The sequence below is a fragment of the Vidua macroura genome, chromosome 1, assembly GCF_024509145.1.
Source record: "Vidua macroura isolate BioBank_ID:100142 chromosome 1, ASM2450914v1, whole genome shotgun sequence".
NCBI classification, from domain to species: domain Eukaryota; kingdom Metazoa; phylum Chordata; class Aves; order Passeriformes; family Viduidae; genus Vidua; species Vidua macroura.
Genome location: NC_071571.1, coordinates 140,475,477 through 140,490,795, shown reverse-complemented (window position 1 = coordinate 140,490,795; position 15,319 = coordinate 140,475,477). Strand labels below are relative to the sequence as shown.

General features: G+C 39.4%; 1 protein-coding gene across 4 annotated transcripts in view; it reads left to right on the top strand.

Moving 5' to 3' along the window:
- The window catches only part of SAMD12 (sterile alpha motif domain containing 12), a 193,941-nt gene that overhangs the window by 43,104 nt on the left and 135,518 nt on the right, over positions 1–15,319 (top strand). For 3 of the 4 annotated variants that reach the window (XR_008440291.1, XM_053996374.1, XM_053996541.1), the window contains exon 3: positions 2,723–2,852. Coding sequence is in view for 3 of the 4 variants with exons in the window: in XM_053996374.1 (XP_053852349.1) it covers positions 2,723–2,852 (130 nt within the window). In the remaining variant the exon portion in view is untranslated. The remainder of the gene's footprint in view (positions 1–2,722; positions 2,853–15,319) is intronic. The other variant, XM_053996459.1, reaches the window with a different exon arrangement.

Below are 15,319 nucleotides of genomic sequence, written 5' to 3'. Positions count from 1 at the left end.
TTTCTATCATAGTTCCAAACATTGAAGAAGTCAGCATGTATGCTTGCTGTGCAGTGATCTGTCTATTGCACGGCATAAAAGCTACATTTGAAACCATCTTTCAGTTCTGTAGGCACAGAGGGATGTGTTAAATTTGTGCTATAATTGTTAATAAATTTGTACTTCAGATACTTAATGTGATGGTGCTTAAACCTTTTAAGAGGACAATAGTTGCTGAACTGAAAAGAACAGTCTCTGGGTTTAAGCAAACATTGGTACTGCTTGTGTACTTTCAGCTAGGAATAAATAGATAGTAAGTCTATAGCTAGCTGTATATGTTTGTATACAAATATTTATCATTTAAGTAATTTTGTGATGTACCAGAAAAACTATTAACCATTTATTTTTCAAGGGCTGACAGACTTTTCTCTAGTCTTCAAAAATTCTACTGCAAAAAGAAAAAAAATCTTAAAATTTAAGCAGTAACACATATAAAGATAGACAGTGAAGTCTTGAGCCTGTTGTTCGGGGATTTCTATAGAATCAGAGAAACTGCTTGTGTCACATGGCTATTTTTACTTGTTTATTTCTTTGATGTAATTTGAGGAGGACACCCAGCAAAATCAGCAAAAAACCAGCTGATTGCATAATATTGGACTCTTCATTGAAATTCAGTTTCTTCTTTGACTTAAAAAGCAGTAACAAGAAGACCAGAGAAATTGGAGGGCCGTTTAATCTTTTGAGTTGCACGAGGAGCTGGGAGTTACAGGGCAGTTGCTCTCCTTACAGAGGTTGTGCCTTCTCCAGACCAGTGCGGGATCCTGTGTGTATAGAAGACTGATGAGCTGCTCAGAAAGGGTAGTGGTGGGACAAGTGCTGTCCTGGTCTTTGTGCATCCTGATCGCCTCTGGAAGTTTCTTTTTCTGTGAAGACCAAGTCTGTCAGTCAAGCTTCTGTATTTTGGTGGGTGGCAGCAGCAGCAGAGACTGATTCTTTGTGGTGGTTTTGTGCGTTATTATTATACCTCTAAATATTGATGATGCCTATTAGTGTGTTTGAAACAGGATTCATGTTTCTGATGAGTTTATTTTTCTTCAAACCACAAAAGGCTGAGCTAGGGGATGCACATTGTATTATATATTCAACCATGATTTTCCTACTGTTTTTTTTTTTAACTTCTACACAGACAATAAAGATGAGATAGGGACAACTGGACATAAGAAATTCAAGACACATTTGCCTGCTGGATTTTTAGGTCTGCCATAATCCCTGGCCCTAACTTACTATCTTTGCATGACATACTTTATAGACTTAATAGGACATGCACAGCACTAGCTTAAAACTGCTTTGGTCTTTAGGGTTTCTAGTAATGAAAAGTTTCAAAGCAACTTCGTAAAAGTCTGTCTGACAAAGTGCATCTGAGTAAATGCTGGGATAAACCCTGGCTGGTGACATTGAGGGAGTCTGCCATGAGTCCTAATGGAGAAGATGGATTGAGATGACATTTCCCTTCACCTCAAATATGTGCAGAGAAACTTCTCTTGAAACTTTTACACCACCAGGGAGCTGGAGGACAGTATTCTGCATGCATAGCATTGAAACAGACACTTTGATTTTATTCCTTAGACACATTCCTTGGCAAAATATGAAATAAATGTATACAGTGATGTTCACACTCACTTCCATCAGCAGCGTCCAGTGAAACATTTATTGTTGGTAATACATGCCCATCTGTTTAAAGTTTCTTTAGTTTTTTGTGCAGATCGTGTTGCAGAAAAAAAATGTAATCACTTAGAATATATTTTTGGGGTTTTTTTTTTTTGCCTACTTTGACAAGAGGTTTCAAATTCCTGGTAGCTTAGAAATCAGCATTCTTACACAGTTAAAAAAAGTGTATGTGCAAAGGTAAATTGTTTGATTAAATGAAATGTGACTTTATACATATAATAAGGCAATCAATTTATGAAGATTTATTTATAAACTGCTAATCTATTATAAAACTGAAATCTAAGAAATGTATTGAACAGTGTTCTTTTTAATAATTATTACTCATTTATAAGGGATCAACTGATTAAAGTGGGAGTCCTACTTATTTCCTGTAAAGATGATTGTAGAAAAGTTAAAGGTAAAAAGGAAGCAGAAAAACTATAGCTGGTTGTAAACATCATTCAAATTAGGAATTTTGTCAGTTGAAATGTTCAGTATGAATCAATATCACCAGCTCCATATCCATTGGTGTGTAGTCTCCCCTTCCCAGGCAAAACCAGTTTTCAGGCTTGTTGGCACTAAAGGCCTTTGTTACAAGATCTTTTGTCATTGTAGTTGAGGACCATGCGTGGCCAGAGGGTACTCCTGGTCTTCTGTGATTATATCCAAACTGGGGCACAAATGTACAACTCTTCTGTGAGTTTGAACTATTCAAAGTGTGCATCTGTTATCCTTTGGCTGTAGTCATTGGTCACTCTTAAAACTATTTATTCAAGTGCACTGTGGTTCTGTGATGCAAGGAACATGAATGAGATGGAAAGTAATGTTAAAGAACCTTCCACTGTGTGTGATTCCTGTGTGATGTATTAGAACAGCAGGGTTTTGTGTAATGGGCTGGCTATTACTGGACATCTGTCAGAGCAGCTCCTGTTTTGCATTTAGTATTTTAATATCATATATGGAGGTCACAGATTAATATTTCCAAAAGTTATGTGCAGTCTAAACATCATTTCTGTTCTTCATTCTTTGCTCCTAGTCTGGGACTGTGAAGCTGACTAAGCCTGTGGCGTTATGGACCCAGCAGGATGTCTGCAAATGGCTGAAGAAACATTGCCCTAATCAGTATCAAATCTACAGTGAGTCATTCAAACAGCATGACATAACTGGTAAAGTATGCACTATCAGCAATATTTTACTTACTTAAAATGTGGGGAATTGTTTTACTTTGCTGTTAATAGATTGTGACTGTGCACTGAGACCTTTTTGTTGAATGTGTGACTAGAGAGTTTCAAGGTTTAGAGCAGAGGGAGTATTCCAGCTTTCATAGGATATGGTAAATGATATCCTCATTTCTTCAAAAGACAATTTCAGTTCAGGGTCAATATAATAAGGAAAGAAATAAGTCTGTATGTGGATAAAGGCCTCACCCTATTCATTCCAAATAAAAAAAACCCAAAACCCAACCATTAAGAAACATCCTATGAGGAAAGTGTAATTTATGTAAATTTTCTCTTTCAGTGAGGTGTTTGACCTTGTATTCCTATTCTTTTTTTGTGCCTCTCCCCACTCTTTAAAAAAAAAATAATAATCTTTGTGTTCTTAACATGTAGGGTAGGAAAGTGATCCCAACTGAGCCCCTCCCTTAGTCTGAAGCAGGATCAATACACAAGTTCATTTTGCTGTACTGATGTACTTGCTAGATGGATGTTTATCTAGCTTTGTTCTGGAAAGCTTGCAATGAAGCAGATTTTTGCATCTCTCTATTCCAGTATTTTATGGTTCTTAAAGTCAGTATTTTCCTAGGATCAATGTAAAATCAATCTAAACTATTATTTCCAGCAGAAAACCTGATTCCTGTCCCAAATGTGGCTTGGGTACAACCAACTGCTCTTTTGTACAGTCTTTCCTTCACTGTATAGGGTGCTGCTTCTCACTTACACATACTTTCCTTGCCTAGTGTAAAAAATATTTCTTTGTTCTATCATGGTTACTCCACAAATACACACAGGACCTCCAGACCTTCAGAACTGTGTCTCTTTTCTTAAAAGAATATATTGAATGCAAAATTGTATTGTTTTCTTATTTACTTTAGAAATTGATATTGATCCTGTTGATCTGCTTGACTTGTTAACTCCTACTCAGTTTGCTGTAGTTGTCTTTTGGCTGATCACTTTGAATTGGCATCAGTTTAGCAAATGTAACTTGGGAGTTAAATAGCATTTTTGCTCATATACCAACTAGTAATTAGTCTGTAATTAATTGTAAGTTTAACATGGAACACTGATTTGTTCTCTGCAGTGGTGGTATACAAAACTGGAAATTGGCATTCAGCCATTTAGCGTTAAGCAGGAATTTGAGTTCCACATACAAATCTCAGTCTTAACAATAATGTGTTGTTAACTAATGTGTGTTTCAGTCAGTGTCTGATCACGTACACGTGTACTTGTGTTGTTTCCAATTTTGCCTTCATTCCTGTAGCTGTTTTCTTTCTGATAATATGTGAGTGATTGCAAACATGACAAACTGCCCATATTTGTTTACTATGTAGCCATGAGTACATGCACACAAATGTAAGAGGTGATTTGTATTGGTTTGCTAAGTGTAAAGGTTTAGTACATAACCATTGTGCTCATTTCCTCTCAGTCACCATCTGCTGAATGCAGTCTGTGGGAATGCAGTCTGTGTCTCTACCCATGTGTACAGAAATGACTGCATCCAGAGCACTACCAGAAGAAAATGAAGCTATTTTAAAATATTTTCTAGTACTGCTTTACTATATTCTCTTTCGAGAATTAAGGCACTGTGAGATGAAGTTGAAAGGAAGACATTTTCATTTCAGTATAAACACTGATGGAAACCTTGGAGTTTTGTTGCAGATATGCGAAAATGTGAACTTTATAGACCTCTGTGAAAGAGAGGAATTGAGATCAATCTTTCTTACTTTACACAAAAGAGGTATAGGGAAAATATTGGTACGAGTGTTAGAAAATAAATCTACAGGAAAGAACTTCAATTCAGCAACTACCAAAGAAGAAACACAATCAATATCTGTACCTTGAGATTTTATAAAAGTATATTATGATAATATTTTGAGTGGAATCATTAACTCAGGAGGGTATTTCCAGTGCTGTTGGTCCCTGTGACTCTGATTATTTGAAATCCAATAAAGGGAAAGAACTGTTTTGATACAGAAGAATATGATGGAAAAGTTCTTAAAGAAAGTGACACAAAAATTACATTTAAACTTTATTTGAAGATAAAATCTAAGGCATGGTCATAAGCCAGGAAAATAATCTTGAGCAAACATATTTAATAGTTGTTAATCATAGGTATTGAGAAGTGTGGCTTTTACTTGAGACTCTTGCTGATTACAGTTTATTGAGTTGTGGACAAAGATACAACCAAAACTATCCTTTTCTTTGTGGACATTTATACCTTTTTACTACTTCTGACAAAAGAGCAGCTGCAGATGTATAAGAAAAAAAATCTACATCTGGAAACTTTCCTAGTAAGAAAAAAGATCTTCATATTAACAGTGGTCTTGAGGATGTCATGGAGTGTACATAGTGTACTCTCATCAGATTTGCAGATGACAGCAAATGGTGGGTACCAGTCTATAGACTCAAGTAGGGACAATCCATAGGATCTAGCCATGGGGACCAGACAGAGGCAAGAATGCATCAATAGGACCCTTATGAAATCCAACAAGGACAATTGCTAAGTTGTGCTGCTGGGACGGCCAAGGCTCTTGCACCTCACTCAGACTGGGGCTGACTGACTGGGAAGTGGCTCTAGTGAAGTCCTTGATAGTCAGGAAGACAAAATGAGCCAGTGTTGTGCCTTGCAGCAAAGAATGCTGTCACTATCAACAGCAGCATAGTAACCTGATCAAGAGTAGTCATTATTCCCTTTACTCTGTACTTCTTAGACTACAGTTCTTAGATATCCAGTTCAAGTTAGGGTGAAGGCTGCAAAGATGCTCAGGGCTGGAGCTCTCGCCCTGTGACCAGCGGATTGAAGAAGCTGGGCTTCTTCAGTCTGGAGGAGAGGCAGCTTGCCAGCTTGGGATGGGGGCACTAGCAGCAGCTCCCACTATACAGAAAGATTTGGCAAAAAGATGGAACTCAACCCTTTGCAGTGATGTATGAAAGACATGAGGCGGAGGCTGAAAATAAGGAGAAACTTTCTTCCCCAGTGAGAACTTTTGAGCTTTGGAATGGGTTGCTCAGTTTCTGTTCTGGAAAGGTTTCAAGCCTCAGCTAGAAAAAACCTTGAGAAACCTGACCTGATGTCATAACTGACCTTGTTTTAAGCTGGAGGTTGGGCTAGAAATCTGCTAGAGTCCCTTCCAATCTGAATTCTTCTATGGTCCTATGATTTGCTTACTGAGTACTTACTGAGTACCTCAGAACCAGCCAGTGAAATGCATTTTGCAGCCAGATAGGGCAAATTAAATATGGAATAGGCTAATAAGAAACTGTGAGACTTTTTAATACATTAAATCCTTGGATTCAAGGAGTGGAGCATGTTGTTGAGCCTTACTCAGCCACAGGTGAGAAGTATTTTTAAGGTGTTGAACCCAAAGACAGAACAGAAAGAATTTGAAGCAGTAGTATTGAGCAAGATCTAAGGGCACCTAACAGGAATTAGCAGTGGTGGGAAAAATAAGAAAAGGGAGGAAAATAATGACAGTGGCCTGTACAACAAAGAAGGCAATGCCATGGTAGGGTCTGTCACTAGAGGCTCTACAATGGGTGTTGGCATTTACACCAGTAGGAGGAGACATAAAAAGTTGCATTGACCTGCCAGTTTTTATACTGATACATTCCTGGAGATAAAACTGAGAAATAGATCTTGCTCTGTTGTGCATTTGTGACTTCGAATTTGCTGGGCAGCAGTACTTTTAGATGACTGGTGAATTCTAGCGAGATGCGTTCTTTGATGGTCTTATCCTGTACCATTGAAGCAAATGAAGATTTTCCAATGTCTCAGCATTAACAGGAACAAGACTGGGCATAGAATGACTAAGGAATAACGATTTGGGGGCAAATGGCCCATTGACAAAGTAAGAAAGCACATGTCTAAGTAATTTTTTATGGATGTATGATTTAGAGGGAGGAAGGAAGGCAGGAAGTCAGGAAGGAAGGAAGGAAGCCCTGCTTCATGTTTTGTTTTTACACCGTGTTCCCCAGTGTACTAGTGCATGTCTTCAGAGCAAGAGGTTTTAATGCTATGATCATTAAACAAACCTCATTCTGTCAAAGTAATACCCATGAGGTACCTTGGTCCAATTAAAGAAATTTGATAGGAGGTACTTGAAAGGACTCAAGCCTTTTAAAATTAAACTTTTAAGAAGGAAAGGAACAGGATTCAAGAAAATCTCATTTTAGTTTTAGAAGGGACTAGAACTTCTGAATATTCATTAAACACCAAATGGCACCTTGGAAAATGAAATATGAATTGATACTGAAAACCTGCTGCAAATAGTCTTAAAATCTGGCTAATTCTAGATCTTCTAAAGAGGCTTGCATTAAATAAGCTTTATTGACATAAATAAGCTTTATGACATGAAATTAATATAAAATCATGCTTTCAAAATCAGCATTGATAATTTTTTCAGTTCAATAATATATTTATAGATGTTAGGTTTTATCATATCAGATGAAATATTCAAGTTATTTATCATTTTAATGAAGAGATCGTCTCATGGTTTAAGATACTACACTGGAATGTGGAGATATCTTGTCTCTATTTCAGTTTACTCTGGAAGTACACTGGAAGTTCACTTCGGAAGCATACTGAATCCTCAGGGTCTAAGTTATTCTTTCTCTATACAGAGAAAGGTTTTTTTTAAAAAAGTCAAAGTGTTTCCAGATATCTTTCTAATTTTTAGAACATATATATTTTATTTCTGCCCTTTTTTTCATGGGCCTCTGGTGAGTTTTGTGGTGCAACCAGTGCAGTGACTTGGGGATGGAAGGTGTACAGTGGACTACAGGGGCTGTGTTTCATTCCTGGCTCCAGAGCAGGAAGGGTGACCAAAAGCAGGTGGGTTTACTCACTGTGGTGAGACCTCCTGAACATGTTCGTCCTTTGCCATATGTTTTGGTTGATGTACAACAGAGATAAAAGATTCCCATGTTGTTAAATGTGTTGTGATATGTGTATAAAAGATATTGAGTCAACCAAGCCTTCCTGTTAACAGGTCTGTTTCATTTGGAACAACTTCTGCTCACTTCCTGACCCTTCCCTTGGCAAGTGATTCCAACGTAATCTTTCATCCTTCCATTATTGATGAGTACTACACTCACTCAAAGTATCTCTTGTGCCAATGACATAACACACCTAATGTGATGGCTGATGCAAGGAGCAAAATGAGGTCTTCTGTGAAGTGGCCTTTGTAGGTGTCCCCCCAACTGTTTCCTGACACCTGTCCCTCAAGAGTCTTCTCACAAATCCTACTGTTGTTACATTGCAGAAGACTACATAAACTGGTACCTTTTCTTAGATTATCTTATTGGACATTGTTTTATTGTCCCTTAAAAACTGTCACAGCCTACCCTTTAGGTTGTTAATGGTAGAGGCATGTTTATGATCAGGTGTGGGACTGATACCAAGCAGAGAAGGTCCTAAGTCAACATGTTGTAGGAAAAGTACTTAATTACCTCCTTTAAAACGTTATTAAAGTTTCTCTTTGCTTGGTCCCAAACTGTAGCAAGTTTTGAGCATTCTTCAGCACTGTCATATATCTCAGAAAGAACCTTCATTGTGCCTAAATTGAGGGTATTTCCAATAAAGTATTAGTTACCTTCCTTGTTTTGCATGTGATAGTGCTCTTTAGCACAAGAGATGACTTCTGCCAAGCAGTGTTAGTCTGATAGTGGAGAGCAGAAGCAGCTTTCATCTCCAGCCATCTCTGGAAAGCCCTTCCCTTCTCTGTGGTGCAAAGAGTAAACCAGCCTTACCCACTGTCGTTATTTATGCCACTTTTCCATGCTCTTTCTGTGAGATCTTAACACCAATGTTGATTGGTAGGCTGACAAATCAATCCTGAGTACATCCATCTGCAGTTTAAAAAATAAAATCACAGCTTCACCCTGGAGAGAGCTTTTATTCTGCTGTCTTGGTAAGGTCAGGCCTATTTGCAGCGTTCTTTGTGGAGCTGTGATGCTTATGTTGGAAAATGTGAGGGACTGAAGAGTTTTCTCTGTTTCATACTTGGCTGCTCTCAAAATTTTAACATGTGGAACACATCAGAGTGATGAGTGTCGGGATAAGGCTTCTTTTTGCATAATGTGTGGCAACTGTTCTTTTGCATGGAAGAGTATCAGAAATATATTAATGTAACCCTGTGTTTATATAGCATAGAATTGAAAGAAATTGGAAAAGTGGAAATCTTTTCTCAATATTCAGCCTCCTATGACATAGAAAATTTTGTGTGAAAGTAATCTTCTCTCATGTCTCAGCAATGGTTTCTGGATCTGTCTTTTCAGTCAGATGATAGTTCATAAAACATATGGCAAAATTCCACAGCTTGAGACAAAGCTGTGATGGCTGCTGAGAGATCTGGTTTGGCCAGGAAGGCTCATCTGCAGCTGAGAAGGGGACAGTGAGGCATTCAAACACTTCATGGGAGTTGTAACTTAAGTATTAACATAGTTGTTTATTTTCTGATACATTGCCTTTTCTGTGATAAATAATCTGTGGAGTTCATCAATTAGTAATGAAATAGGTATTTTTTCTCCTCTGTGCACAAACCAGTGGGGAGTGTTTGGTGCTCTTATTTGTTACATAAAATTCTGTGTGGAAGAAGTGATAATATAATCTGTTCTGTTTGGTAGAAAAGGGAACTTGATAAAGGGCAATGGAGGCATTTTTTGCCTTACTTGTCAGTGATGTTAAACTCCATGTCTGCTAAATTCAGAATGAAGTTTCCATGCTCCTGTGGAAACCCCGGGCACCAGGAATATTTCTCTGTCTGCTCTAGGGTATCCTGACCCCCAGGGGAGCACTGACTTTGACCCTCATTCATGGAGAAAACTTCCAAAGCCTCAAGGTAAACTAGAAACCACAAAAGTGTGAAATACATTGTAGAGATTGTACAGAGTAGTGTAGTATGTCACATGGGTGAGAAATTTAGGTCTTAGGAGTTTTAGTATGTTATAGATGGGCTCAAGATGAAGGATATAGGGTGTTGTCTTGAGTTCCATTCTTTCTTCTTCTTCCTCTTTCTTCTTGGGTTTAGGTAGTATCTTGTAATTGGGTAGAAAAATCCGCATTGCAGGTCTTTAGGGGTCAGTTATTGGGTTAGAAAGGAAAATAATTTAGGTGTCACTTCTTAACTGGGTAGCTTAGTTTTTGATTAGACTTAAAAGGCCTTGTAGCAAGAGATTGTTAGCCATTTTTGTGCTGTTTTTCCTGCACGCAGAGTCTGGTGCAGACAGTGTGCTGAAGTTTTGATAAGATAACAATAAACAGAAGCTGAAGACCGAAAAAGTCCAATGCGTCTCTCGTTCCTGACACAGAACTGCTCCAGGAGGGTCTCCCCTGCCAGGGGAGTCCCCAGGAGGTTGCCCAACTTGGGGCCCGCAAACTCACATGCTCCTAATACATTATCAGCTGTGAGATCTGCTGTGCAAGTAGCTCATAAATGTTTTGCACAGTTTCCTGTCTTAGTGGATATTTTTTGGGTCAAGCAGCTTTTCCTTGGTACGCTCTATCTACTTTACCTGGGAAGATCTCTCATGGTCTCAATAAACAGTTGCTCTACAGCATATTCAGAAGTGAACTGTATTCTAGCTGCCACTTTTTCTTTCCTTCAGTATTCAGTAAAGCTGTGGTAGCCAGATTTGCTGTAGCTGTTACTCCTGCCTGATGTAGGACACAGAATCCAAATCATCTTTGAACTGAAAAGCATAATTCCAATCCTTCAGCTTCAGATCTGAAATTCCCTGTCAACTTAGCACAGATGAGTTCTTCTGTACTCTTAGTTTATGAGTATTTAGGGGAGAGAAGAAAAAGGTATATTACTTTTCATTTGAAACAGTGTTTAATTGTTCCTTGGTACTTACTCTTCATATGCTGTCAGATGGGAAATTAATGTTTCATAATTATACGTGCAATGATAATTGGATTATTCCTTCCCTCTAACACAAGGGTTTTTTCATTTTTAATTTAATCTTGTTATATTTACTTTAGTAACTTTTTTCCTAACTAGAGATCATATCATGTTTTACTGTACTCCTTGGAAAGATCATTTTTGTACAGTCTTGTAAACCCAATCCACTGTATTGTCTACAGAACACTGACTCACATCAATATTGTGTACAATGCATCACCAGAAACTTTCACCATGGCAGCCAGTTCCAAAATCAATTTCTATTCCTTACTCAGAAGAGATCTAAAAATGTGGATTAGGGTGAGATATGGAAAAGTGTATCAAATGTCTTAGCAAAACCTATTTCAGAAATTCTCAAACAATATTGTAAAGCTTTGTGATACTTCCTAGTTTGCTGATAAGGCTGCACAGTGTATCTGCAAGAACTGAACACTGTGATCCACTGACAGAGCCAAAAACCTTAAGAGCCACTGATGTAGCCTTTGGGTGCTTACCCATCTATCTTAGGTAAGTCAGGCATCCACCTTCACTGGAATTTGTAAAACCAAGGGTAAGAGGGTAAATTACTAAAGTAGTAAGTGGAGAGGAAAGGACTGCCTCCAAACAGATAAATTTAAGTGGACTTAATATAGCTAAGAGAAGATGTTATGAAAACAACCCTTTTATGTTCACCCTATTTCCTTTGTTTGCCTTTTGTTTTGTGGCCCTTCTCATGTTCTTCATGTAAAAAGCAGACAAAGCCTACTTTTTATCAACTATTTAATCTTTAACTGCTTTACAGGGATATTGATTACTTTATTTAAAGTTCCAACATTTTGGCCAATATCAAAACTCTACCCTCTCTCTCATTTTATTTCTTAGGATGTTTTTTCCTACACATTTTTGGATCTATCACTAACTGTTAGAGTTCTCATTTCCCATCAAGCTAGGCTTCTCTGCAACACTTCAGAAGTTTTGGATCACATTCTGGTGTACCAGGAAAAGAAATGGGAGATATTGCAGGGTCTCCTTTCAGGTAACTTTTGCTATTGTTTGGGAAGAAATATTTGTTGTTTTTGCTGTGCAACTATGATGTCAATTTTATGGCTCAGTTGTAGGTAAGGAAAACTTAGATGAAGAAAACTAGACTGATTAAGTGGAGGAGTTGTTAGAAGACCATACAGTTCTTCATTTTGAGAAAGTGAATTAATTTGCTGCTTAGTGGGTGTGTGTTTGTGATATCAGTGAGCAGCTAGAGCTGATTATTTTTATTTCAGCTTGTTACTTGCCAGCATGTGCTATTCATGATACAGAGATTTAGTCTTAGTGTAATCTTATAATTATTTGACAGTGTTCCTCAGTCTAATAACACACAAAAGCTCATGGTGAAATGCAGAAGGAAGCTCCTGATATCTGAACCTGGATGAAGCCATGGCTGAGATTTTGACTTCTGTTTTGAATAACAGGAAGAATTTCTTCTCTGAAAGGGAGTGGTCAGGCATTGGAACAAGCTGTGCAGGGACGTGTTGGAGTCCCTGAAACGTTCAAGAAATGTCTGCACACTACATTTAGTGCTGTATGGTTTCATTGACATGGTGGTGTTATTTGGTCAAAGACCAGACTTGATCTTGGAGGTCTTTTCCAACCTTAATGATTCTGTTATTCTAAGTGTGTATTTAATCTCTGTCATCCAGTTGGTCTGCAATATCCTGTGTTCCTTCTCTCACCTCTGACTTGCTGTTGCCTCCAGATGCCCTCTGCCAATTATGCTGTGATTCAAGCTTCTTCATGTTCTCTGGTTTATAATATGTATGTAGACAGAGACTCCAGTCTTGCACCAAGTCTCTGACAACTGGATTAACCACATCTGTCACAGGCCTATGTTCTCAGCTGCGTTCAGTTTCCTCTGCCGAGACTCTAGGCACAGCCACAGGAATTGGGCTGGCTTGTGCAGCTGCCCTGTCCCGAATGCCCCGCTGCGGCTGGGCACACAGCCCCCTGCAGCCCTCAGGATTCCCTGCAGGGCTTCCGCCCCTCGGCGGCTCCGGGCTGGTGTTCGGGCAGGGCCGGGGATGCCCTTGGGAAGCCGCGCGTGTCGCCGCCTGCCTTGCACAGCCCGCGAGCCGCCTGCAGGGGGCGCCTCCGCACCGGGAACGGCCGCGCGGGCGCCGGAACGTGCGGGAGCCGCGGGAGCTGCGGGAGCCGCGATCCCGGAGCCATCCCGGAGCCATCCCGGCGGGATCCCGGAGGAATCCCGGCGTTCGTGCAGCCCCACGCAGTCGTGATCACTGCGCTCGGGAGCGCCGTCTTCACCCGAAGCCTCCCCGCTCCGCTCATGAGCTTGTCAGCGCCTCGTTTGTCTTGTCCCTCCTTGATTCTGTTTTTGGAAATACTAGGCCAGCCAGCTGAGACTTTTGCAGAGAGCAAAGAGACTGGGGGAGAAAGGATTTCTTCCTTCTCTACCTCCCCCATATTAAAATAAAAATAAAATTCAGAGGTGTTTTAGGTTTTTTCTTTTCTTTTCTTTTTGGTTGCTGAAGTGCTGAAGCAGCTGCCCTCTACTAGTCGTGGTTTGCCAGAGGAATAGCTTTCACTAAAAAGAAGTGCCTCTTGGTGCTCCAGTGGAAATTGTTTGATTTGATAAAGTTAATTGAGCAGGTTTAAAGTCTGACAGGGTCCAGGGCAGTCCACCTGACCCCAAGCTTCATCCTTGTTATAGCAGAATGCACAGTGCAGGGAGGTCACAAATACCTGTCTCTTTAGCAAACATGTAAGGACTCAGCTCCAGAATTTTCCTGTGGATTCTGTGAAAGGAGCTCTTGGAATAAAAAAAATATAAAATAAGGCTGGATTCCATCCAAGCCCTTACTGCATTGAGGAATTGATTTTCATCCCTTTACCCAGCAAGGATCTGCACACCCTGAGAAGTGTTTATCTGATTCCTCAGATCCCATTGGTGACCAGCACTGAACTGATGCAGAAGAAGGCTTCCTGTCCTTCTGTGGGCATCCAGACAAATGCTTGCTGCTCAGAAAGAGGAATTGACTGCAAGAAACTTGTATCTTTTAATTGATTCTGTTACCTGTGAACTGAAACCCCACACTTAGAGATGTGAATCTACTGACACAAAACCTTATGATTGGGCTGAATCATGTACATGTGGATTTATCTGTGAACCTTTTTAACAAGGTGGACTAAAGACATGGTTCCTTAAAAAAACTCACAACAGAATACAGTCTTCCCTCCCCTGAGGTTTCATTACTGAGCCCCAAAGTACTTGTTAGCGGCAAATTCTTATTACACAGCAATCAACACTAAGTGTTTGGCCTCAGATAAAACTTGGGGGACTCCTATTCTGGTGGCTTCTTGTTCACTACAGCTACTATCTAACTTACTCCAATATATGAGTGCTTTTATTTGATAGCTGTGTTGCTGCTGAAAATCAGGTGTTCTGTTCTTCAGTGGCTGCAGTCTGCTGTGGATTTTATTATTTCTTTAGTCTTGATTTTAGTGTTTTAACCCTGCAGAAAAGGATGGGGGGAAACACCCACAAACACCCAAATTAAAAAAAAAAACCAAACAAAACAAACCAAAGAAGACCAAAAATCATGTCAAAACATGAGCTGTCCCACAGAAGTTTTCAGAATCTCAAGAGCCTGCAATCCATCAGGCTGTGCAGACCTTACCCTGCTTCCCAGTATTTCTGGTTGAAGTATGAGGAATTTGTGCCTGTCAGGTTGGTAAGAGAAGCTCCAAGTTCTACAGACTAAAGTGTTGCTTCTTAATCACTGAATAAAAAACCCAAATGCTTTCCCAAGGGGAATTTGAGGCTTTGTTCAGTTTTGTGAAATGCCGAACAATGATGCCCTTGAGGAAATGTGTATCTTTTGTCAGTGTGCCATGTGTTTGAGACAAGCTGTCAATGTAATCCCAGTCCTGTCAGCTGTACTGACAGGGCACCTGCATTGCACAGGGCCTGGTGACATTGTGCTGCAATTACAGGGAGGTCTTTTACTTAAATGTTTGATCCTCAAAAGAAGTTTATGTGTAAGAACCCCAGTCAGTCTCTCTGCAGGTTCTGTTTGGTGCAGGGAATTGCTGAATTGAGATTATTTACCTGTTTGCAGGTCAAAATCACCAGATTCTGTAACTATTTTGATTAGAAGTGTCCTTTTGAAACCGTATAGTCCAACCCCCTTCCTCAAGCAGGTAAAACTAGAACAGATTGTCCAGGAGTGTGTCCAGTTGGGTTTTGGATGTTGGCACAGTTAATCAATGTTTGATCACATTTAATAAAGGTTTTCCTTGACTACAGCTTTGAAGTTATAATTTTTAATGTTTGTTTTGCATAGGTTATGTAGATTTTTATCTTGCAGTACTCGTTCTTGATCTAAATATAACATCTCAGAACCTGAAGACGGATTAATAAGGTTATTCAAAAAACAGTGCCAAATGTGCAATGATCCCAAATGGCCTATAAGGAAATGTTGCATGTTCCCAATTTTTGTTGCTGTTTTAAGGTATAAATACTGTCTG